The 26,961-nt window shown below is 39.3% G+C and overlaps 1 gene segment (V, D, J or C); it reads left to right on the forward strand.

Moving 5' to 3' along the window:
- Positions 1 to 25,934, forward strand: part of LOC115275040 — a 29,106-nt gene extending 3,172 nt beyond the window's left edge. Inside the window, 5 exon segments of the C gene segment in view lie at positions 7,833 to 7,903; positions 13,182 to 13,511; positions 15,109 to 15,234; positions 23,618 to 23,665; positions 25,339 to 25,934. Coding sequence covers positions 7,833 to 7,903; positions 13,182 to 13,511; positions 15,109 to 15,234; positions 23,618 to 23,665; positions 25,339 to 25,481 — 718 coding nt within the window.
- Positions 25,935 to 26,961: the final 1,027 nt, after the last annotated feature.

Consider the following 26,961-nt stretch of genomic DNA (forward strand, 5'->3'; position numbering starts at 1 on the left):
ATAGAAAGCATGAATAGACCAATAACCAGTGAAGAAATCGAATCCATTATCAAAAATCTCCCAACGAATAAGAGCCCAGGGCCAGATGGCTTCCCAGGGGAATTCTACCAGACATTTAAAGCAGAGCTCATACCCATTCTTCTGAAACACGTTTTTTTAAGAAATCATAAATAAAATTTATAAATATCCTGAAGGCCAGAGCAAGGCTCCCCACAAATGGGCCTTAGCAGGAATTCCTAAGATTTGCATCTTAAGCTGCAAAGGGTCCAGGACACGTAGCCCCAGGAGAGGACTTGGTCAAGATGGATGGTCTGAGGTTGAGTCAGTATTTTCACACTGCTGCAGTCAATATTTTATTGATTTTTACATTTCTTAATAAGACAGTTTTGATAACAATTTAAAACATTACTATATTTATGACACTTAAAATGGTTTTATATTTACATTTTCTTATCTGATACTATTACTACTCTGTGACACCCTGAAAACAAACAAACACTAAAAGGCTACTATGAACCCTAATGCTGATAGTAGTTACCATGGAACAGGTAATCTGCAAATGAGGCTGAGACAGGGCAATCCCCAGTTCTGCAAAGAGAGTTTAAGTGAAACACAACCTTGACTCTATGCTTACAAATTGTCTGTAGCTGCTTTTACACCACGTGGCAGAGCTGAATAGTTTCCACAGAGACTCACAAACTCTAAAGTGTTTGCCATTTGGTCCTCTACAGAACACATTTTTCAATCACTGCCCTAGAATGATATACAGTGAAGTGACATTTATGATTATTTTATGTTTCTCTGTTTCTCAGTGTTACCTCAATTATCCTTTGTTACATAACCCTCCTCCCCATATTAATTGTCTTACTCTGGAGGAATTGTTTAACATACTTTTGATTCATTTTCCTCATTTGAAAATGGAACATATAATTATAGTTACCTAAAGGAACTGTTGAGAGTAACTTAAGTAATACATATAGTGCTCTTGTAAGTCCTTGGAGCATGTTTCATGTTCTCTATATTGAGGCATTACATTGCTTATATGGGTTATTATGGCATGATTGAAAGTAATATGAAATAAAAACTATAAACTTTGTTTCTTTTCTGTTCTATTTTAAATAATAGAAATAAGTGAAAATAGAATGCTTTTCCTTTCAGACATCTCTAATACAACACCTGCTGCTGACATTCCTGAAACACAACCATGCCTTCTCATTTCCTGTCTATGACTACTTTGAACTACAATGGTAGATATAATGAATCACAACAGAGACGTTACAGCCAAAACCGCAAATAAAATATTTGTACAGAAAAAAATTAGCAGCCTGTCTCATGCAAGAAAGAGGAAGAGAATGAATTTGTAACTATAACTAAAATTCAAGATATAAAACAGAAAGTAACGATACATTTTACTACATGAACATGAAAACAAAGTTTGCATGGCAAAAAGTAGGACAAGCTGAATCAAAGGACAAATGACAGACTATGAGGAAATACTTAAAACCTGGAGAGCAGATAATGATCAATTTTTCCCAAAATAAAAATACATTTTAAAAATGGAACTAAAACATTTAAAACATCCTGCTGGAAAATGGCAAAGGACCTGAAAAGACAATCAGAAAAAAAAGCATACACATGGCTTGGACACTTCTACATAGTGACTCAACTTAACTTATAATAAAATAAAGATTAATCAAAGCCACATTGAGATAACATCTCTTACTCATGAGACTGGCAGGAATCAAAACTGGATAATATTCTGTGTTGGTGAAACTGTGGGAGATAATAGATATTATGTCTGAAAGGATGCAAAATATAGCCATTCTTTAGGGGAATTTGGGAATGTCTAAAAAAAGTTCATATGCATTTCCCTTTCAACCCAGCAAAAACACTGTTAGACATTTACTATGAAGGCACAATTTCAACACTATGAAAATATACATGCAAAACATTCATTGGGTAACTGCAAAATGTTGCAAATTATATGAATATACAGACATAGGAAACTGGTTGAATAAATGATGACACAGGCACGTAATGGTGGACTATACAGCCGTAAAATAGATGTGAGATGAAGGCCAATTGCAATTTATATCCTAGCAATTCACAATTAAGAATTTTAAAAACAGCGCCATTTGTAATAGTAACCATAATAACAACCTGTATAATACATACAGAAAACTTTATTTAAGAATATGAAAGATTCATATGCTGAAAACAACAAAACTTTAATGAGGGAACTCAAAGAAAGACTAAATAAATGGGGAGGTATACCATGTCCATAGATTTGAAGACTTAATATATTCAAGATGTCAAACGTTCCCCAGACAGATAAGTAGATTCAATGTTATCACAATGATAATCCCAAAAGGACTTTTCATATAAATCACTAATGCTGGTTGCAAAATAAATATAAGGCAAACAGCACACCATTGCAATATCAGTTTTAAAAGGAGATTTAACATTTACTATTAAAACTCAATGATCAAGACAGTGGGGCTTGGGTGAAAGCCAAGATGCATGAATAAGAAGAGCAGAATCCAGAAATAGGACAACACATAAATGGTTATCTAATTTCTAACAGAGTGCCAAGGAAGTCTAATGAACCAAGAGTACACTTTTCAACAAATGGTATTGTAACAATTGTTCATCTGCATAAAAAAAACTTATTACAAGACACCATTCACACAAACTAATTAAAAATATCTTCTAGGCATAAATGTATAACTTAAAAATAAAAATTCTAGTTGAAAATATAGGAGAAAATCTTCATTATCTTGGACTAGAGAAAGATTTTTCATATAGGACACCAAAGCAAGATAATAAAAGATCATAAAAGTGATAAACTGCACTTACTCAAATGAACATTCCTGCTCTTTGCAATAATAAAAAAAGGAAAATAAAAATTTTCAGAAAAGTGGAAAGAAAAGCCATAGATTAAAGTAAAGTATTTCTGAAAGACAGAGCAAACACTGGCGTCCAGAAAAGACTGCTGTGAAAGAAATATCACAACCCTATTAAAAATGGGAAAGAGAAATAATAGGAATTTGGGTGGAAGTCATCTGAAATTTACTTCTCCACTGGTTTTGATAGGATTTTATTGTAAAGAAATACCAAAAACATGGGAAAGGGGACCAGCATGTTCTCAGAGATGTAGAGTTAGAAATAGCATAGCTCCCATTTTCTAACAATGTCCAAAAAACAGGAAAAACTGAAATTTAATGACTTTGAACCCTTTGAGCCTATTGGAGAAGTAAGGTTGCAGGGTAAGTAATTTACTCAAACACTGGAGAAATACAGGCACTTGCAGGTAGAAACAGGATGCTCACCTTAAACAGATAGATGTTGTCAAACAGTTGGTCACAAGATTCAAGTAGAATTTGTTAATAAAATAATAAGAGCTGAGTATAGACTAGTGGAAGAGTGTGAGCCATTGGGACAATAAGCAGGGTATTTCCTAGCACTTAGTTTCTCCTCCAGAAAGCCCACAAAATTCTCAGGGAAGGTCAAGGACAACCCAGAGAAAGTCTTCCTCTGGGTGCTGTAGGAGGGGAACAACACTGCTGAAATCCACCCAGATCTGATCCATCCCATCACCACTGTAGACAAAGGGTGACTTCATCTGCAAAGGAGGTGCTGGTGGAATCCTGGTGCAATTAAAGGAAGGCACAGGAGACGACCACTGAAACTTTTGCCCAGAACCTCTCCCTTATGTCCAGAAGTAACAGTATGTCATCTGCAGAAGGATGGCATCAAACCCACGGCCTGAAGTAAGTGGGTACCTAACTGCTCCTGGGGGCGCGGGACACAAATTGAAAATGTTCTGTCTCCAGAAAATAGGCATAGATAGGGATAGAATACATAGGAATATTGTGAAGGCCATGATCTTAAGACCTAACTCACTGTATTGCTTAGCATTGATACTTAATAAAAATATCAGAGAATGTGTCCTTTCCTGACCTTTCACCCCTATGTTAGCAAACTTTGTGGAAAAGTAACCATGGAATAGAGCTGAGAGAGCTTCATGAGACAGACTTTCTCTGGGGAGCAGAGCAAAGAGAAGACTCAAAGACTAGTGAAGAGAGAAATACCAAATATACCAGAGAATTATTAAGTGTCTGAACTCTGACAGGACATTTCAACCCATCAGGTTAATAACAACCAACTCCAAATTCAGTCTAATTCCCGACTATTTAACCCAAACTTCCATACTAAAGGCCAAGTAGAAAACGTGTGCTCATCTTCAAACACAAAATATATTTACCTCAGTATCTACTCTACCTCACAGCATGACCAGCTGCCAGCCAAAATCTCAGAGACACAGGGCAAGTCAAGAGGTAACACAGTGTGAGTTCACAGAGCTGCCACCAGAACCAGACAGAGACATGACAGAGATGTTGGCACCATCAGGGAACTTAAATCACTGCGATTAATATGTTAAAGACTCTAAACTAATAGGAAAGTTAGACAACATGCAAGATCATAGAGGAAAATTCAGCACAAAATATGGAAAGCCCCAAATACAAATTATGGGAAAGAACCAAAGGAAATGGAAGAATACAAAAAACACAGTAACAGAAATGAAAAAGCCCTGATAAGCATTTATCTTAAGATAAATGTAAGACACCAGAACTTACTCAAACTGCAATGAGAGGATGAGAGAGAGAGAGAGAGAGAGAGAGAGAGAGAGAGAGAGAGAGAGAGAGAGAGAGAGAGAGAGAGAGAGAGAGGAGAGGCTATTGTGCCTGCTGGAATTTAGTATTATTGTTCAAATGAGAAAGGAGTTGAAGGTTAGTAATAGAGAAGGTTCTCTTACAGGTTTGACTCTGTGACTTTGTGAGATCCCAGCCTTCACACTAGCAGGTGGCTTAAATTAGACTGGAGGACGTTATTGATAATCAGGTAAAAGACTCCATTGTTTTTCTTATAGGAGATCCTACCTCCTCCTCTCTTTTTTTTTTAATTTATAATAGTGTATTGCCAGATTGGTTTCCATATAACACCCAGTGCTTCTCCCCACAAGTGCCCTCCTCCATGACCATCACCACCTTCTCCCCTTTCCCTCCCCCTTCAGTCCTCAGTTCATTTTCAGTATTCAATAGTCCTCAGTTTTTCCATGGGAGATAGAATTCTATAAACTTCTTTTTATTTCAGGAAAATATTGTCATCCAAGAAATTCTTTTCCCATTTTGCACTGCCCAGTAAAGATTCATGTTGGCAAGTGGTAAAAATGGCTACAAGTGGTAAAACTTGGAGACCATTGTTCACATTTCTCAAGTATATTTCTGTTGGCATGTTTGCATTTTCAGTTACTGAAATACAATCTCAAATTCTTTCAGAATTTCTTTCAGAAATACAATCCCAAAGTGCTGACTCAGCAGGCCTGGTGTTTGTGGGAACAGAAGGGCTTTTCCTTTGATGTGATCTCTGAGCAGTTTCACACACATGAACACCTGGAAATAAAAACCTCTTAATTCTCTGAACACTTTTCCTGGTAATTTTAGAATTAAAATTGGTCCCGATCTCTTTTCTTTTTCTTTCTTTCTTGCTTGCTTGCTTGCTTGTCCTATCTTTACCTTTCTTCCTTCCTTTCTTTTACTCTTTCTTTCTCTCTCTCTTTTTTCTTTCTTTTTTTATTTGCTCTCATTATTTCCATTTTCCATCACTACTGCCTCCATGGAAAACAGACATTTGGGTCAATTAATCTAAGGAAAATGTATAAAATGTCTGCTCTCATGAAGCTTATATTCAAGGACTTCCAGGGGAATCCAGAAGATCAATTGCCAGGACAAGGTGTCTTGGCTGGTCGTGCCAAGAGACCCAGGAGAAGGCTGACATTTTGCAGAATACCTAACCAGTGTGATAATGTCTAACCAGGCTGGATCAAGAGAAACTAGGCCAGTAGTCCTCCTCCTGGTAAGTAACTTTGTCCTGTTTAAGCCTGTGAATGAAAAACTGATAGATGCTTTTTAGAAAAACAATGTAGGATCCCCTCAACAGATGCACAGCAATATTGCGGCTACTGGTCCTCTATATGGAAACAACTACTTTGTAAATAGTTTTGTTCCTTCTCTGCTTGCAATCAGATTGAATTCTACTTTTACAAAATAAACACACAAAAGTATAGACTCAGGCTTGAAATTAAACTATTTGTGAGACCATATCCATAAACTATTTTGTAGGTTCAAAATGTTTTTCTTGTATATGATCTTCTCAATGAGAAACCCTTTGATTAAGAAACACTTTGATTAGGCATGTTGATCAAGTGCTCTTTTCTCTAATAACTGCAAAACCTATATGATTGCTTTAGATCTCATTTTCTTATTTATTTATTTATTTAAAAAATTTTTAAATGTCTTTATTTTATTTTGAGAGAGAGAGAGGCAGAGAGCAAGTGGGGGAGGGGCAGAGAGAGAGGGAGACACAGAATCTGAAGCAGGTTCCAGGCTCTGAGCTGTCAGCACAGAGCCTGATGCAGGACTCGAACCCACGGTCTGTGAGATCATGACCTGAGCCGAAGTTGGACGCCCAGCTGACTGAGCCACCCAGGTGCTCCTAGATCTCATTTTCAACAGCAGTAGAAAAATTAACTCTTACAGTAAATGACTAAAGAACATTAATAATCAACAGATTCTTATTATTTTAGCTTCTTAGAAGTGGGCTGAGATTAGTCAAAGTTTGTGCTATTGCAACTCTTGTGATATTGCCTAGAGATGGGTCCAGTTTAATGCAATTTGTGAGTTCACTAAACCATTTCAGCTGCAGAGATCATGAAAAGAGCCTATCTGAATGGTTTTATATTCTGGTTTGTTCACTTATTTGTCTCAGAAAACATTTACTGAAGACAGAGTCTATGCCGGATGCTAGAGATAAAAGAGACACAAGACATAGTTCCAACACTCCAAAAGCTTCTAGTCTAGTGGTAAGTATTCTAGATTGTGGCTTGTTGGGCCCCCTGTTTTTCAGCCTGTCGCTACCAGAGACACAGAATGTCTTGGATTCATGAGCTCTTTTGCTTTCTTAATTTGTGTAATAAATACTTATTGCTTATAAAATCCATACATTATGTTTAGTGGAATACTTGATAAAGGGCCCCAAACCATCTGAGTAAGAAGAATAATAATATTAGCACAACTCACAGCTGCCTTTCTGCTCCCGCTGAAACAGCAGCAGAAAGACCAAACCGAATAGGATCCTCGGATTACCAGCACAGGATTTTAAATCAACACCCTGGAAACTGTTAAGGGTAACTTCAAGTTCAAAGGAGCAGTCTTTCAGCAGCAGATAAGTTAAGTGCTCATCAAACAACTCATCTGGTCTACTATCCGTGGGAATGGGATTCTGGAAAAAACTTCTTTATAAACAAACCAGACATCCACCCTTCAATACGTAGACATAAAGAAGAAAACTATAACATTTGGAACATTTATTTATTATATACTAAAAATTATTATTTCTATTTTTGTTCCTTTTTGAAAATTATAGAAGAAGTATCTGTAAATTACACTCTGGGAAAAGAACTGATATGATATATGAAAACCTTTAATGAAAAGAGATTTAGAAGATTCAGGAAAATGTTGAGAAAAGGTGAAATCACACTCTTCAATGCGTGTGAGCAAGATGGAAAGACAAGATGGAACTGAGCTGCCCACGCCAAGAGGGGTCATTTCATCTATTCTTGATTATGTTCATTTCTAATGTGATTTTGCTTGAGATTCATCTTCACTTAATAGTAGCTGAGCCCTTTTGGATATATTTATATAAATATTGAAAAAGTATGGGCACAGTTTTAAAAGGCTGCACAAAGGGAGGTTTCTGTAAAGGCTTTTCAGACAGTGGGATTATGACGGGTATTATTGGGACCACAAAGTGTTTGGTCCTGGCACCCTGCTCAGGGTTACAGGTAAATATTCTTTCATTCTTCCATATAACGTAGGGATGGGAGGCAAGCGATGCCAGGGCGGCAGGCCAGGTGCTGGTGCTGCCTCAGAATTCTAGGATTCAGTCCCAGTTTGGCAGGAAGCTTTGATGCAAGGTGATCATAAAGCCATATTCTTAAAAATTGGTAATATGGAATTCAATAGGCATAAAGTCATATTTCTTTATATTTGGGAATATATGAGGAACTTTATTCATTAAGCCATGTTCTTTCAGATTGGGTAATATATGCAGAATAACTCTTAGCTGTATTTATTTACCTTGACTTACTACATACTGTGAGGTACTGTTAATTGTCATCTAAGAGGTCTGAGTGCACCTTTCACCCAAAGAGATTTTGACCAGAATAATTCTTCAAAATATGCCAACACTGTGATCCAAGTCTTTATTCCACTCATATTTTAGTCCCAAGTAATATATAGTAAACCCACATTAAACTCCTGATAGTCTTTTGCCAATGCTTCTTCCAAAACTAGTTTAGTTGAGTTTATTTCAGGTGGATATCTTGCCAAGTAGTATTGTTGGATCAAAGTTAAATGGATTAGAAGAGCCTTTTTTAATATGAAAGGTTGCCCAGGACTAAAACATAAGGCAACTCCCTGTTTTGTGAGGGATGATGTTGGAACAAAAGTTTCACCTTATGCTCTGGTGTTTCAGTGTGTTTGAAATCCACTTGTGTTATGTCTACATCTCTCAGTGTAGTGTTTGCAAACCTCTCTCATTTTTCATTCATCTCTGAGGTAGACCTTCCTAAACTATCAAGGTCTGGGGCAGAAAAAGAAACCAGCTCTAATGCACAAATGATTTCTCCTTTATTTATATTATCTGTTTCCAAAATCTATTTGAGAAGGCCTAAAATAAAATAAACATGTACAGTTAGGCCATGAGAGAAAAATAGATGATCAGAAGCAGTAAGGAAAGCCAAAGGAGAAAAAAAGGCCTGTGAAGATCTAGAAAGAAGCACAGATTAACATTTTATGTTCAAAAGTAGGAGAAAAATGTGGTGGATTATATACTTTTTGTTAACTGATAAAATGAAGTACACCAAAGTTTCAAAGATGTTATGCCTTTTCTATCATAAAATTAGGGGGAAAAACATTCAAAGCATGAGCCCTTATGGAAGAATATAAAGTGAGATAGTGCAGATTGCCTTCCATATGCATCTTATAATATGGAAGAAATGGTCTTTAAATAAATGCATTTCATGGTACAACTGCTTCATTACTGTGGGCGCCATGACATTTAATGTCATTCACAAATGGTGATAATCAGCAGGCAGGGTCAGGGATCATTCAGTCTAGGGATCTAACATGACAATAGGAAACTTGAAGGACCAGGTAACAGGCCATTGATCTAGTCATTTAGCTTGAAAGCCCACTGTAGAAGATTCATGGTAAACTTTGGGCAAGATCTAGAAGAAAGGCAGCCTGAGGTAGAAATTTCTGATGAAAGCTTAGAATGCACATAAACTATGCTGTTGGTGGGAAAAGAGTCATTTGCTTTGGACAAGACAGGTTAAGCACTTCCTTGAACTGATCCTATATTATTAGGCTTTAGCCAATGCTGCCTTTGACATTCTTAACACTGGAAATGCAGTGGACAAGACATGACACATGATTGCCTATTAGCTGCTGTGGCAAAGGCACATTTCCAGTGATGATGGCTGAGTGAATTCAAGACATAGTAGAGCAAAGTGAGGTGCAAAGGAAGCAATGAGTCTCCATGTTTGATTTACATAAATCCAATGATCACCCTAAGTACTGTATTCCTGTTAGTAGGGAAGGATTGGTCCCATGAGATTAAATGTCATGTTGGAGCACACCGCAGAAACAAATTGCTAATAAGAATGGTAATGATTATAATTGTAATCTCTCATTTCCATAGCATGTTTCACTGTGGAAATCTTAGGAGAGATTTTAATATCAATCCTTACAGTAAAGGCCGGCATAGACAACATTCTGCCAACACTAATAGGACCTGACTTTGTGTCCGTGTGGACTTGCATAAAGTGCTCATGTACATTGTGTGTAACTGTCAGGAAATGTTTGGGACAAGAATGACTTGATCACAACAGGCAAGCTTTGTGAGTTGTCACATTTCCTCTTCTGACGGTGAAAGGGTGTCGTCAGAGAGCCCAGGGTTTGGACCCAGGATGACCTGTAGCTCTTGTGCTACCACTTGCTGCTTATGTGAATTTTGGTGATTATTCTCTGCCCTCAGTTTCTTCATTCATCAGGTGGAATAACAGGATGCATTCATCAGGAGTCATATGAGAATTAAATGAGAGACTGTGAATAAAGTACTTGGCACCTTGTTTAACATATGATAGGTGCAGGATAGAAGTGGCCCCATACCTTTTTTTTTTTTAATGTTTATTTATTTTTGAGGGAGAGAGAGCATGAGCAGGGGAAGGGCAGAGAGAGAGGGAGATACAGAATCTGAAGCAGGCTCCAGTCTCAGCTGTCAGCACAGAGCACGATGCAGGGCTCCAACAAACTGGGAGATCTTGACCTGAGCCGAAGTAGGACCCTTAACTGACTGAGCTACCCAGGTGCCCCCAAGAAGTTGCCCCATTTCACACCTAAAGGGAAAATTGTGTCCAGTATGGAGGGAGGCCTATAGCCAATCATACTGACCGTGCAGAAATTTGCCTCAGGATTCGGCTGTATTTCTAACCGCTCCAATGGAAAGTTACCTCACTGTCCACTGATACACAGATAACATGAATTTAGAGATATTTGTTTCTGTTAAGTAGACTTTTCCCTCACTTGACAACAAAATTAAATTAAAATATTGGGTGTTTTTTAATTTTTGTAGTCCCTCTGTGTACTTTAAATCTTAACCCTCTACCTTAATTTATATGATCTCTAACTTCAACAAGCTTGGGCTTCATGCTTGATTATAGTAGAAAAACAAACGTGGAAAATATAGTTAGAATATACTTAGAAATATAGCTACACATACAGATAGTCCTCTTAAATATACCTAGAAATGTCATGAGTTTAAAATTCATATTTAGATATGAAGTAGTTTTAATTACTTATTTAATTAAAGAAAAATTAGAAAAATAAACTGAGAAATTTGGAATCAATATTAATATGCAGTTTTGAAATACCACACTTAATAGTAAATTTATATAGAGTTCGTACTGCTTCATCCTAATAAAATATATACAACTCAGGCAATTTACCTCAAAAAATTGATTATGAATATACACAAATGTATCAGACAAATATTTGTTTTGTGAACTGGCTTTTATTTCATGGATCAATAAAATGATTGTAGCCATGAAAAATACCCTAATAAGTTTAAAAAAGAATGTTGAAAGAAAAAAATATGTAGTATAATTGCCCAAAATATAGGCACTCATCATATATAGTCAAGTACACTATTAAGTGCTCAGTTAACTATCACATTGAGAAGTTATGGGAGTTCAAGATTCCTTCTATTCTGAAAAGAGTGAAACTTCTAGAATGTAGCTGAGCAAAAGGGACAGGAGGTAAGGATCCTGTCTTCCTGTACAATAATTTTCCAAGTGGATCATTTGATTTTCAAGTTCTTTACTATGATGAATCAGAAGTAATCCTATTTTAAAAAAACTTCCTAACATGAAAACTAGATTTCTTAATGTATTGACTAGAATAAAAAATCACGTAAATATCATGTACTTTGAAAAATGAGTCTTATTTTAAATAACATGCTTTTAAAATTTAAAACAAAGTACATGGTTAGACTATCTTACTGTTACAATCAATAAAATACTATTTGCAGTGAAGACAAGATGTACAAGTTTAAAACAACTGCATTATGACCTGATTCTATGTATAGCATAGAATAGAACTCATTGTTTCCTTATTGATTTAGTATAAAAATCAGGAGCTTTGCAACATAGGCAGAAATTCTCAAGAACATTTTTTTCTTTTCTTCTTAAAGGAGAACACCAATTCTTTTTTCTTCAGAAATTTTTCACAAAATTATCATTCTGACTAGAAACTAGCCCCAAAAGAAAATGCATTAACATTTATGTTTCAGTTGGAAATCAATTTGGAAGGGTCTACTCTTTATAATTTCAACCATTAATTATCAAATGTATAGCCAAGGAACATTCCAGCCCTCAAGTGACATGCCCTTGACAATGCTGATGTTTCTTTACATAGTTTCACATTATATGTACAAGATCCTCTGGAATCATAACTGTTAGCATTACAGCAGTTACATATAATGTGACTTGGGTAAAATCAAAGAAAATTGTGTGTATGACAACAAATTAAGCAGGCTTGTAGGGCAGATTCAAATTTGGGGGGAGATGCTAAGATCCAAAATATGGTGTCTTTTTAGTCATGCATCGACTACATTGAAAGTTCAGTTAAAAATGTGCCTTTAGTGAACATTTATTAAAGCAAACAAAATTCTAACCAGTGCAGTAGTTGATAAGGTTAATAAAGACCATTTCTGAAAATAACCAATACATTTTTATTTATTTTTATTTAAAAAGACTTTTTAATGTTTTTTTTTTTTTTGAGAGAGAGAGAGAAAGAGAACAAGAGGGGAGGGAGAGAGGAAGATACAGACTAGGAAGCGGGCTCCAGGCTCTGAGCCGCCAGCACCAAGCCCAATGCAGGGCTCGAACTCACAGACTATGATTTCTTGACATGAGCTGAAGTCGGCCGCTTAACTGACTGAGCCACCCAGGCGCCCCATCAATAAATATTTAAATAGAAATTTTGTAAATTTTGCCAAATGGCTTCTAATTTCAAGGCATTGTAAATGATTCAGAGGTGCAGCTTAAAACATCGCTCTACTCAAAATCCTGGTGTGGTTCAGATGTGAGAACAAAATGGTCTATAAAATCAGAAATCAAGCAGAAGAACTCCAGTATCAGAAGTTGGCATGGGATCCTTATTCGAAGCTAAAATGTCACCATGATAGTTTGTCAAGTATGGGTGGAAATAGATTCCCTTTCAACAAGTGACTGGGTATTGTTTGACGAAACTCCACATTAATCCAGGTTCTACCACTTAATAGCTGTGACTTTGGGCAACTCACACAACCTTTTGAACCCCTTTTCCCACAGAAAGAAAGAAAATAAGCACCTCGTAACCCACTGTGGATGAAAGGTCATCGTAAGCACTAATTCTAAGTCAACTTTTCCTTCCTTTTAACTATGTACTAGGCGGTTCCAAACCACACAATGCTTCTGTTTCTCTAAGAATGCTTTAATGGCTATTGCATTTCTCCCACAGATAAAAATCCTGATGAAGACGTTTTCCCCAAGCCCACAATTTTTCTTCCTTCAAAAGCTGAAGTAAAACACCATAACGTTGGAACATATCTTTGTCTTCTTGAGGACTTTTTCCCTGATGTTATCGAGATAGATTGGAAAGAAAAGAATGGTAAAACAGTTCTGGAGTCCCAGAAGGGAAACACCATGAAGACTAAGGACACATACATGAAATACACCTGGCTGACTGTGCCGAAAAAGTCAATGGATAGAGAACACAAATGTATCGTCAAATACGAGAGTAATAAAGGAGAAGTGACTCAAGAGATACTTTTTCCTTCAGTAAACAAAGGTATGTGCATATACACATGATTATAACCTTCCAGAACCCTTTGTTTCAAAGGGAATACCACACATTGTGTATCAAAAATTAGTGGAAAACAAGCAAATAGAAATCTTGTTTTAAGTGTAGTTACTTTTATTTTTTAAATTTTTTTAATGTTTTATTTATTTTTGAAAGAAGGAGACACAGCATGAGCAGGGGAGGGAGAGAGAGGGAGACACAGAATCTGAAGACAGGCTCCAGGCTCTGAGCTAGCTGTCAGCACAGAGCTTGACATGGGGCTCGAACCCACCAACTATGAGATCATGACCTGAGCCAAAGCCGGACGCTCGAATGACTGAGCCACCCAGGCACCCCTAATGTAGTTTCTTTTAAAGGTTGCATAAATGTCCTGTTACTTTCCCATAGAATTAAAGTAGAATGGCTTTAGAACATACAAAGAAAGAGCAAAAGAACAATTCACTTAGCCTTTATTGCCTCAGTTTCATCATCCAAAATACGAAGGTCACAATGACTTGTTTTTAGCGTATTGCTTCACTTTCATTTGGTCTACTCAAAGTATCACCTTTAAACAGGAGTTACTGGTGACAAAATCTGTTCATTTGATCGAGTTGGATTGCAGCTCAATAAAAAATGGTTGTTTGGTGGCTGAGTTTTTAGTATGGTCTTGGGTGTTTCAGATTGAATTTTATATAAGACTGTGAGGTGAAATTCGGTAAGTAGGGACGAGTGAGGTTATGTGTACAAACATTCTTCCGTTGTCCTCAATGGATGTATTCCTACCACTAGTGAATGCTGCCCAGCAAACACTGCAGTGGGAGCCTGCGCCTGACCTGGAAGGGAGGCAGAACGAACTACTGTCTCAAGGAGGATCACCACGGTAGAGCGAATACAGTTTTCCTGATCACCCAGGGTCACTCCTGAGTCAGGCATGCTCTCTCAGAGGACCCCCATGTTGCAGGTGCTGGTCATATTTAGACCGAGTGGGCAGAGCTGAATGTGCCCTCCCCTGCCTGTGAGCCAGTAACTCTGTAGACGCACAAGGCAGGTCCGGAGCAGGGACATCACAGGCCAGGGCCCCGGAACCAGTTTGTACTTTCTCTGTGGTTAACAAGCGCTTTTTAAGCAGCGGGGAACATAAAAAGACAAGTGAAGGGCTTTGTTATATATTTCTGAAGTAAGTCTTTGTTCTTTGTCCTCTGGGAGTGTTAAAAAAACAAAAACCCACAAACCCAAAATGGTAACACTGAGCTTAAAGCCCCAAGTCACTCAGTCAAGACTTAGTCCCTAACCCAAGTACAATTTCAATGCCTCAGAAGAGTAACCTTTAACCAGTCAACTAGGGATTTTCCTGGTCAGCCCCAGGAAATTTCCTAATTGACCCCTTCCCTTCCCCATCAGGGTGACCTTGCCTAAATCAGTTGATTCCTTGCTAGTAATTTCTTTTTACCTCCCCCTCTCTATTGTAAAAATATTCCTTTCCTGTCATCTTTTGGAGCTCCCAACTACGTGCTAGATGGGATGCTCTCTGATTCACACACTGACTGATTAATAGAGCCATTGGATCTTTACCATTTACTTGGTTGAATGTTTGCTCTTTAAACAGGTTTGGAGGAGGCAAAAGGATCTGAAGTGGACCCCCCGGGGCATTCAGAGATAAGGCAAAAGCCTGGGCTGGTAACCGTGAGCCCTCTGGGTTCTCTGTCCTCCTCACCGGTTTCATGGGCTGCAGGTGAGTTCCTCTTGGTTCTAAGCTCCCCTCTCCTTGCCTTCGGGCTGCTGATGTAATGGGCCTTCCTTTCCAGGACAGGTCAGCTCGGGCTGCAGAGGCTCATGCCCAGAGCCTGGGTGAGCTGGCAGAAAGGTGTGCCTGGAGCCAAACCCCTGACCTTTCAGACCACACTTGCCCTGGTAAAAAACTCAGCAAAATTTCAGGAGAATTGTTGGTGGCACACACAGAGTATTATATTTCTTGAATGCAGTAATGCCTCTTACTATCCATACACTACTGTGCACCTAATTGTCTTCTTTTGTTTAGAGAAAGATGACTGTTAACAGGGTTCTCAGAAGTAGAAAGAGCCACAAATATTGGTAGGCACAGGTCACACATTTATTTTTATTTTTTTAATGTTTTATTTATTTTTGAGACAGAGAGAGACAGAGCATGAGCGGGGAGGGCAGAGAGAGAGGGAGACACAGAATCTGAGCAGACTCCAGGCTCTGAGCTGCCAGCACAGAACCCAACGTGGGGCTTGAACCCACGAACTGTGAGATCCTGACCTGAGCTGAAGTTGAAGGCCCAACCGACTGAACCACCCAGGCCCCCCCAGGTCACACATTTAAAGGCAGTTAGAGTGCTCGCTATCTCAAGAACACTCCTTTGATGGTATAAGTTGGTGAGGGCATGGGTTGGATCAGCACTAAGTCACCCATCAATCTCCAGAAAACCTCTGTGCAGGGGTCTAAGCTGTAAAACACACACAGTCCTCAACTTGGGTCCTATCCCTTTTAGGTGTTAGTTTGGTTCCAAGTCTTAGCTACTGGGATCCTCAAATTCTAAAGGGTCAAGCCCACCACCTTCCAGTACACCTGCTTATTTTTCATCTAACAACTAGGCTCCCAGATGTAAAGATATAATTTCCAGTTAGATAAGACCATTTAGGAATGGACTTAAGAGCAAGGGTTTCACAATTAAAGAGAGTAGGACACCCCAGTTTATTAGCAAGTAGAAGCTTCCTAAAGGTTTTAAAATTTCAAGGTCATTTCACTGAAAGATTCACTGCAAAAGGCTAATGAAAAATTAAAGTTGGAAGAAGTACTAATACAAAATCTGTAAGATTGTGGTAACTCCTCCTTCTCCTCTCTTTGCTCATTTGAGAACTCACTCTAGTCTGAAATAGTTTTCCGCTCAATAAAGACTACACAGTCATAAACATGAGTCTGCCAACTTAATGGTTTTCTACCCAACACTACCTTTAATGGAGGGCCCTAAAAGAACCTATCCCAGAGTTGATGAAACTGGGTGATTTCTGCTGTGTATTCCCTTCAACAGCCAAGTTGAAATTCTGGTAAATAAGAACGTTACAGAAGGGGTCCTAGAAAAAACCCACAGAAGCCAGCAAAGGGTGGAAACTCTAAGAATCCACTCCTTCCAAATCTCTGTCCACAATGCTTGGTGCAGAGAGGATAACAGAATTTCCCATCATCCCATCCTTTCCAAACCCACCCCCATTACTTTTGGGTCCTTCCTCTCCCAGAGACAGCCACTGCCTCCTTGCTGGTGTCATCCTGTGTCACTGCTCTTAGCTCTGCCTGCCTGGGATGTGTAGCTTGTGGGTTCCTTCCTTTGGCTGGTCACTGTGGGTGACCCTGGATCTGGGGAGGGTAATATCCTTAGCACCCTGACTGGGGACCCATCTTTCACCAAAGGGGGCCTATTCCATCTGCCAGAAATACTTAAAATGCAAACTCTACACTCAGAGGGAAGGAAGCATACTGAGGCTCATGTTCTTATATCAAACTTTGATGTCATTTCATGGAAATCCAAGTCTTTGAGACACCTAGAGTGGCTGTCCTGACAATTGTGGACAGAACTAGACATGCAGCTCTGGTGTCAATGCAGAGCTCTCCTGTCCCTTCACTCACCTCCACACTTCTCTTAGTTCTGGAAAAGGGCTTATACAGGATTGGCTTTAGGAAAGCAAAGTCCTTCTTGGAGGAACCTGCATTTTTCCTCAGTCCTCAAAGTGATCCATCTTCTCAGGTCTTTGAAATGTGCACATGGCCCACAAATGCCTGGGGTGAAGGAAACTAAGGCTAAGGGCCTTTTAAAAATACAAACAGCTAAAGACGTCCTGTGCCTAAACCCTGGTCAGTGTCCTTCATAATTCCAGGGACACATGCAAATCTGAACATTTTCTCCATAAATTTCTCCATAAACGTCAGTGACTCTAGGGTTGTTGCAGCGATCTGTGTGTCTACAGATCAATGTCGTCAACGTGACATATTTTTCTCTCTGGACAGCATTGTCCAAATGAGTTTGCAAAGAGCTCTATATTTCTTTGGTTTTTAGACAAGCACTTGCAAAGACTGGGCATTCTAAATCTCTCAGAAAGATAGAAAGTAACCCAAACATGTTTCAATTTCACATGAGCTGGGCAAATATTCGGTTGTTGGTTTAAATAAAATAGACATTTCTCTATTGTTTTATCAGCACAAAGATTAAAACTTCCAGGTGCCTGGTTTACTAAAAGTCAAGCAAGTAGATGTGATCTCAGTTACAAAATGTTAAAAAAGAGCCAGGGGGAATGACAAATTTTGATGTTTTATAAGTTTATTATTTGTATATTTCTATTTTCATTCCAGTTAGTCAGCACACAGTGCTCTCCTAGGTCCATGTGTACAAAATAGAGATTCAGCACTTCATCACCCTGTGCCCATCAGGACCAGGGCACTTTAATCTCCATCACCCGTTTAACCCATCGCTCCCCGGTCTCCTAAAGCTTGTATGGGCAATCTCAGCTGAACTGTTAGGAACAAGTAAACGCAATAGATGTAAATAAAATAAAATAAATTTAGATAAAGTTTTAGCCTCCCAAAACTTCCTGGGAGGCTACAACTTTAAAGTTGTGCTGAGTTAGAGCACTTGTTAAATTAATTAAGTTATATTCATTAAATAGCTAGATCATTTCCAAGTATGATAAAATAGTACATTATTAATTAATGAACATGGGTTTATAAACTTTTGGAAACTGAAGTTAGTTAAGATCTGCTTATAAACATTATTTTGTGCTTACTGAAAGATTGATATTTGAGAAGCACAAGTTTCTAGAAATTATGATATGTATTCATAAATTTGCCAATCTGAAAAATACTGCTTAACAGTGCACAACTGCTTCCTTATTAGTTTTCATTAAAAATGAAGGTCTCTAAGAGGTAACAATTCTAATAATTTAAGAAGACTACTAGAAATAATAAGGGAAGCAACCCAGAATGCAAAGAAAGTAAGATGTGTGTTTTCAGTAAGAAAAAGTATGATGAATTGCCGGAGTCCAGCTCCAGCAGGTCCAGGGCTCCCTGAAGGATGGACAGTGTGGTAAAAGGGAGCAAGAGAGCCTTGCCTTCTTTCTGCTCACCAGGCAGGCCTCTCTGCACTGACCCAAGAGTCAGCTTTATTTATTGAAAAAATGTATGGGGTACAAAACAGAAGTGGCAATTGCCTTAGACAATAATTTCTGATAACAAATTCTTTGGTATGTAAAAATTTCCAGAACATAGATTGGTAGAAGACTCATGCATAATCTTTACCAATGGAGACTGAAATAGGTGAACAGATGTTTATCACAAGGGGAAGGAAGGAATCTTTAGCATTCAAATACAAGGCAAAGCTTTTAGCATAGCAAAGGCAAGAGTTAGGTCTTTGTGAGCAGGAGTCAATAGCCTGTTTTTGAGGGGAAGAAAAACAGGTTTTCTCAGGAAATGTAATATTTGCTCCTATAATCATAAAAGAAGAAACTCCTATAACAAGTTTTTTCACAAGGTGAAATTCATATATTTTTAGCATAAGAAGGCAAATTACTCCTGATGTCAGTCAGTCAGTGCCTTGGGGGGTAGGTGCTCAAGCAGAAATTCAGTAGGGGTTGAGTGGGTGAAGATGCCAGTTGCCATCTGACGGTGGGAGGACTTGCACACCTGTCTTACTTCAGAAATGGCTCCCAGCAATGAATGGAGTTATATTTTTGAGGGAAACAAAGAAAAGAATTTTGTTCTAAAGCGAGGCTGATGATCTAAAGAAGATAAATTCAGGACCAATCCTGAATGTAAAAGAAAAAGTATTAAAAGTTTATAAAAAGGGGGTGTTTGGAAAGGAATGTTATGTGTGGTCAGGACTGAGATTGGAATGAAGGATTTTCAAATCAAAAGTAAGTAGGTATAGCATTAGAATTTGATTTCTCTCTGTCAAAAGGACAAAAAGTTTTTTGGGTTTGTTTGTCTTCTTCAGTGTTTTGGTCAGCTCAAGTCTCTTTGACCTGGTACATTCCAAAGGATGTGCTAAACTAATTTGTCTTATTTGATATGTTAAATTACATGGGAAGCACTGTCAAATAAAAATTCATACTAAGTGTTCCTTACATTGTATCTGTAAGATTGTGGCACATGTAGATAGAGTCTATTTGGGTTCTGCCAGACATTTGATGTCCTGATGTCCTTGAACATGGCACAAGTCTGCTTCTGAATCAGGGAAATCGAGGTGTGTAAACAATGACAGTATATTCGAGAAAGAGTCTGGGCTAAGGGGACATCAAGACGGCCTTTGGCTCTTCCTGGCTACTTGGTAAACCCCATTTTCTTGGCTTTTGATTTTTAATTCCTTTGTCCACATGGGGCATTTAAAGTGACTCATATTATAAACAGACATCAATGGTAAGACTTCTAAAATAGGATAAAATGGTTTAAGTCAGTGTCTAACCTTTTGGGTCCATAGGCCTAGAAAAACTGATTTATCTCCAAAGGCTTCAGACTCCTCCCTCGGGACACTGTGTATACCTGCAGCCGGACTTCACACCACTGTCACTTAGTGTGGACTGTTAACATGACCTTGTTATTGTTTGTACATTCCTGGAAGGGCTAAAGCCTTTCCCAGACAAGAGTCTGAGTCCCTCTTGGTGGCAAAGACACTGTTCAAAATGGGTTTCCCCCTGAGGCACATCTTTTGTGATCTCTAGGGACCAAGGCTCCTATTTTACTGAGCAAATAATAGGATCCTGAAGGAAAACCTTGCAAACTTCTTGACATTCTCTCAGTGTACCACCTTCTGCTGAGCCTCGGGTCACGTGCTAGTCTGTCCAGCTAGAGTACGTCTACTAAGTCTCACGCTCAAGCCTGTCATCAACAGGTTAAGGTAGCCTTCCAGGATCACAGTTAAAGGTTACAGTTTACAGCCTGGTGTTTGGGTATTTTGTACATGTCATCAGAGGAAGACAGCCCTCGAACCTTCAGTAGAAGAGGGACCTTACTGAGTGCTCCTGTTGTAACACTAAAGGTATTAGGGCTCCCGCGAACATCACACAGCTAGTCCCCACTTGCCCCCGGGTCCTGCACAGACACTGGACATTTCTGAGTCCGACTGAAAGAAAGTGAAGTGGCTGACAGGCAGGCAGGGCACTTTTGCCCAAGACAGTGGATCAGGGTATCACACTTTAACCAAACGTGAAATGTTTTCTCCTTTTCTTTCCAGTGAATGGCCTGGAGAGATGACTCCATCATCTGTATCTCCCAGGTCACAGCCGAGGGAGATGACCTTTGGAATTTATAGCAATCTTTTATTTCAGGCTAGGAAAAAATTTAACTATTTCTAACTTTTCTCAAGTTAAATAAGGCATCTCATTGGTTTACTACCTCCCAGGTAGCTTTCATGACCAGGATTTACTCCTTTGGCCAGGCCCTACTTCCTGGGTGAGGGATAAATGTAAAGGAGGTTTGATCAAGACTTTCTCTTTCATTCTGAAAATTATTGCAGAATTTCTTACTAATGAAATGGCTGTCCAACAAAAATTCTTAGACTCTGGCCAAAGTAATTCTAGAAAATAAGATAGTCCTGGATTATCTGTTAGCTGAGCAAGGCTGTGTCTGTGCTCTAACCAAGACTACCTGCTATACCTGGATTAACTGACCTGGGGAGATTAAAACTCTAAAACATCAGATCACTGAGCAAGCCACTTGGCTAAAAAGAGTGACTGGTTTGGTAGAATCTTTCTTAATTATTTGATTTTAGTGGCTTTGTGTCTTGGGGACCATGGTCTCAAATAGCACTTCAGACATTGGAATTATCTTGTTTCTAGTAATCATAATAATATTCCTGGTGCATTATATTCTCTTTAAAGCTTTAAATGTACATTCAGAACAAACAAATGCTCTCTCGAAGGCTGGAACATTCAAAAAGAACAAAGAGAATGACCCACTCAAAAATTGTAAACCTTTGACCCACTCAAAAATTGTAAACCTAAAGTGGTAACCTGTGAACATCACGGGGTTAAGCCAAAAGGTCAAGGCCCATGAATATCACAACAGCAACAACAAAAACCAAAAACCTCAGAGCAGCTGCTGAGAAATGCCCACCATTTTTGATCTCATCTCTCAGTTAAGCTGAGAGTCTGATCAAAAGCCTGGGCTGTTAAAAAAAAAAAAAAATAACCCACAGAATCAAAGTGGCCTCACTTAGCTCAAGACCCCAAGTCAGTAAACCAAGACTCTATCCCTACCCAACTGCAGTTTCAACATGCAGGACTGTAACAAGAAATTTCCTGGTCGACACTAGGAAGGGTACTGGTTGACCCCTTCTGTTTCTTAGGGGGGATCACCTGCCCAAAACAATGGATTCCTTGCTAATAACTTCTTTTTCCCTCCCTTTCAATCTTGAAAACCTTCTTTTCTTGTAGCCCTTTGGAGCTCCCCTCTACTTGCTGGATAAGATGCTCCTCGATTCATAAATAGATCTGTTACACAGCTGATTAAATCTTTAAAATGTACTCAGTTGAATTTTTATTACTTCCCAGATTCTTAGTTTGGCCAATGATGAATCAGGATCGAGCAATTACTTTTCCTTTCACCTGGGATGTGAGGGCTCACGGAATCATGTCGGTGACAATGCTTGCTGTTGAAAACAGCATGGATGAATTTATTCCTACGTTTACTGTTTTTATGTATATCCTTTCTCAAAAGTAACTAAAGTAATACATAAACTGCTATAATTTTTCATATCTACAGCTAAGACACAGAGGAAACAAATGAGCAAAACTTAAATTTAATGTAGACGCTGGGCTGAAGTGTCCTTTAGGTTTTCTTTTTTCCAGTGATTGGAGAAAAGGAAAAAGTATAGTAAGTTCTCTGGTGATGACGAAGGTAAGGGGAAAGTTCCTGGTTATGATGTGTTTTACTTGGCACTTATTTCTGCAACGAATGTCTCCCAAGGTTGTCTTTTAACAATGAAGTTAATGAGGGCATTTCTGTTAATGCCATTGTATAGCAGATTTCTAGTGCTGTTTCTTATAAACTGTATCTGTATTAAAATGGTCATTTGCTAAAAGTAATTACTGTGTCTGGGAGAGATGATGTCTGAGAGTCCCCAGTGGTGGGCTTATGATTAGCTTCTATGTGGATTGTTGTACAAGGGACTTTTCACATGCTGTGGCTCACCTAACCCCCACTACCATCCCTGAGGGCTGGCTCTGCCCGTCACTGGTATGATTCTCAGCAAGGCACGTAGAATCTCTGAATTGTATTTGCTTGTGTGTAACATGGAGTCCTCCAGATTCAGCTCATGTCAGTGTCACCAGGATCAGATGAAATAATGCACATGGACTTCATAGAGTGCCAGGCACCATAATCATCAATGGGTATCGGCTTTCATTAGCATTATTGTCATGTCCACAAACCTTGACACCTTCTTTTCAGAAAATCATGTGCTGGAGTTATGGTTACTGTGGTGTACACGATTTGGAAAAGTAAGGCTGCTTCCTTTAGTGTAGTTGGGAAATTGACCTAAACCAGACTCCATCCTACATGTAAAATTCTGCAGTGGATTCTCAGGTTTGATGACATCATTTTGGTAGCAAGCTTCATGTGAGCAGTGTGCGCTCAGGACTTCACAGCACTATAAACACACTGAAAATACTGTAAACACTCAGGACTTTATAGCAGTGTGAAGAGTAACTCCTGTTGCTTGTTGTTTTCCCTTTTGACAAGTATTTACAGAATACCTACTTTGCTGCAGGCACTGTACTAGGAGCTGTGAGCACAGAGGGAAAACAGGATAGCCTTAGACATTACCAAGAAAAAAAAATTGTAAACTTTGACATCTTCCTATGCAGAAATGCAATATATGAATTATCTACTGAATTACAAAGAATCAGATCAACATTTCTGGAATTGTGGGACTCCTATTTGTAATGGCTCTCTCCAGTCTGTTGACAGATTCTATCTATCTATCTATTTATCTATCTATCTATCTATCTATCTATCTATCTATCTATCTATCCATCTAACTATCCACAACATAGAGCATGTCAGATAATGGATATGAATAAGTGAATAATACTTTCTCTCATTTCTTTCAGAGCTCGCTGCTATTAACTACACAAAAGCTTCTCTGATAGATGAAAATGGTAAGTTTTTCTGTTTGTCTTTATGTTGTACTATAGCATTTTTTCCCTCCCGATCAACTTAACTTTTGAACTTCCCTGGCTTAGGGTAGAAATCTCACAATGGTTAGATCTTGCAAAATAGACTTAGCGACAACTTAAGTCAGTCCATTAATTCCCAGGACTCATCTTCACGCAGTAAATTCTGCCTTGGGAATGAGAGGACTATAAATGAGGAGTTCAGTGAGGGGCTCTGAATGAAGCCTTTCAACAGTGGACTTCACTCATTTCTGTGGCCTTTGTTTCTACTAACTGAGGAAAACAGTATCAAGTACTTTGAGAGGTTTTTTAGGTCTTTGTGTTTGCTGGTAATTAATAACATGAACTAACCTTGAGAAATTTTTGTTACAGAAGGCGTTGTGTGTACTGTGAGTGGGTTTTGTTTAATTTTCTTAATATTTGCTATGAAGTATTTTATTCTCACTTTACACATGAGGACAGTGAGCTAAAATTAACTAGGTTCTTCTTACCACGCCACACACAAGATCCAGGGCTTCGGCCCAGACCATCTGAATCAAGAGTTCACATACTTACTCAGTTTTTATTCTTCCTCTAAATTGCAAAGCCACGGCCCTGAGACCGGCTGCACACCTAAGGAGTGGGTATGATTACAGGACCTCAGGTGCCAGAATCCAGACTTAAACCCTAGTCTTTAATTATTTATTTGCAAGAATATTGGTACATTATTTACAGTTTCTGAGCCAACAACGAATGATGCAAATAACACCCAACTCATTTATTGAAAACATAAGGCCCCACATGTGGAGTACCAGGCATTAGGGATCTCCCTCAGCTGCTACCTAAGAAGTGCTAGTTCCTGGCTCTTTTCCCCACGAACGCACAGAGGAAATGATGAAAAGCATAGGCTCTAATCCTGCTGATCCGCCCTCCAAGTCCAATACCAACGGGCTCCTGGACTCTGGCTAATCCTCCTCCTCCTCCTCCTCCTCCTCCACATTTATCCATAATCACTTGACATGTAGGTATTGCATGTGGAGAGGCAGAATTACAGAGGAGCTGAGATTGGGTTCTTAAACGCCACGTTGCTTGGATTGAAATCTGGCTTCTTGTACTTACTAGTTGTGTGAAATGGGGCAAATTGCTTCTCTCCCTGTCCTCAGTTTATATGAAAATGGGAATGCAAATAATAATCTTATATGTTATTGAAAAATCAAATAAGATTAAAACTTTCTGTGCAAAGTTCTTAAAAAAGTGATATTTAAGTTGTGGTTAATGCCTATTGCCTATTATTCTTACATACGGACATGGTGGGGATGAAGAAGTATTAAAAGGTATTGATCACCAATGGGGTTTTTTCCCATTGGACTATTCATTCTAAAGCCACCCTTATTTTTTAATACTTTGGAATGTTCTAAGTGAATTTCACAGGTCGCAGGTTTTTGTTGTTTGTTGTTCTTGTTGTTGTTGTTTCTACCTACTTGGCCTACAAACTGGATTCTGAGTTGTCTTGACAGTGGTCATAGGGGTGCTGGTGGTATAGATGTTTACACTCCAGTTGTACTGATGTGAGAGTCACTTCAGCCCAGGTCGTAAGAAATGTGTGCTGTGACCTAGCTCCCAAACTAAGCCTCAGCCTTTCAAAAGAACAGGTGAAACTAGTCAATGGCTTCTTTTAGACCCCCTGCAGCTGCAGCTCATGAACACCTCTGCCTACTACACCTACGTCCTCCTCCTGGTCAAGAGCGTGGTCTACTCCATCATCATCGCCGTTGTTCTGCTTGGGAGAGCAGTGCTCCATGACAACGGGAAGAATTCCTAACCCATGGTGGCACCAAAGGACCATTTTCCTCCATTGGTATTGTTGATAAAACTGCTGAAGATCTAGAGTAGTTTGTTTTCTAGGATTGGGTTATTTCACTTCACGTGTCTTTTCCTATTGGGTCATTATTGCAGAATGGGTTTACAAACCACTGGGCAAACAGGAAATGTCACTCTGCACCAAGAACACATTCTGCTATGACTTATGGATGGGGCGGGGGCATTCATGGGGGCTTCAGCCCCGCTTTCTCCTTATGGTCCACTGGCTCCTCAGCCACCCAGCACCTTAGCCTCTGCCTACAGCCAGCGTGCAGCTTCCTTAGCTTTCCCTGGGGCTCTTTAGCCACATCCCTGCCTGGAGGCAGTGTTCTGCCCACCTGTAAGCCCTTTTCCTTGCTACCTGAATGTTGTGCTGAGTCTCATAATAGGCACAATAAAAATAGTCAAACATCTACTTTTTCCTGTGTCGATATTCATTTGGTGAAATCTGAATACAAGGTCAGGGACAGCGTGACATCTGAGCCTTCACATTCAGCATTGGTGTAATCATGGTCAATTCCACATGTCTATTCATTCCCTGAAGAGTCCTTGTGATACCCTCTTTGGGGGGCACTGGCCCCAGGGGAGCCACAAGCAGTGACATCTCTAAGTTATTTTTCCTTCAAAGGTCAGCAGTTTCAGGCTTCTTAGGTTTAAGACTCCCCGCTGGTGACAGTGTAATAAGTCGCATGCTTGTGGGGTGTGCTCAGGCACTAATTAGGACGCTCATTTATACGTGTGTGTGTATATCCACAACATAGATTTGAAACAAAATGTTGTGTGTGGCAGTTGGGTAAAAAAATAAAGGAATTGCATATTTTTCTATTTTCACTAAGAAATGCATTTAAAGTAAAATGTTTTACACATTAGAGTGAAAAAGAAGTCTCATTAAAGATTGGAAAGGATTTATGTTTATTTACAAACAGCTTCTGGTTCTGTGGAACAGGTGCTTTTGGAAACAAAGAAGAGGCTCCCAGGTGGGAACAGCCAAGACCCAACAAATAGAAAAAGGAGGAAATTTAATTTCCATCCATTCTTTCCTTTTTGGAATTTCATCAGGCCTCTTTAGACCAAATAACTGGGCGCCTACTCAGAGATCTGGAACTGTTTCTGCGTGTGGAAAGCACAGGGGCGAGGGGAAACTAGAGAATGGCCGGAAGCCGTGTGGGCTGAGTTCAGTGCTGGGCCCTCCTAGCCAGGGTCTCCTGTGACTTCCGGCTCCTCAGCCCCTTCCTTCCCCAGCCCCACCTGGGCTGCCCTGGACTGGCAGGTGCAGGGAGGGGGAGGGCGGTGGTGCAGGGGATAGTGTGGGGGGCAGGAGGGCGCTGGCGCGGTGGTGGTGTTTTATTTTCTCAGGCTTTTCTTGTCTCTGTGCTCTGTCAACTGTGGTTGATTCGTGGAAAATACCTGAAGTCAAACCGGCCCCTACTGGTTGGGGCTGT

The sequence above is a fragment of the Suricata suricatta genome, chromosome 2 (genome assembly GCF_006229205.1).
Source record: "Suricata suricatta isolate VVHF042 chromosome 2, meerkat_22Aug2017_6uvM2_HiC, whole genome shotgun sequence".
Taxonomy (NCBI): Eukaryota; Metazoa; Chordata; class Mammalia; order Carnivora; family Herpestidae; genus Suricata; species Suricata suricatta.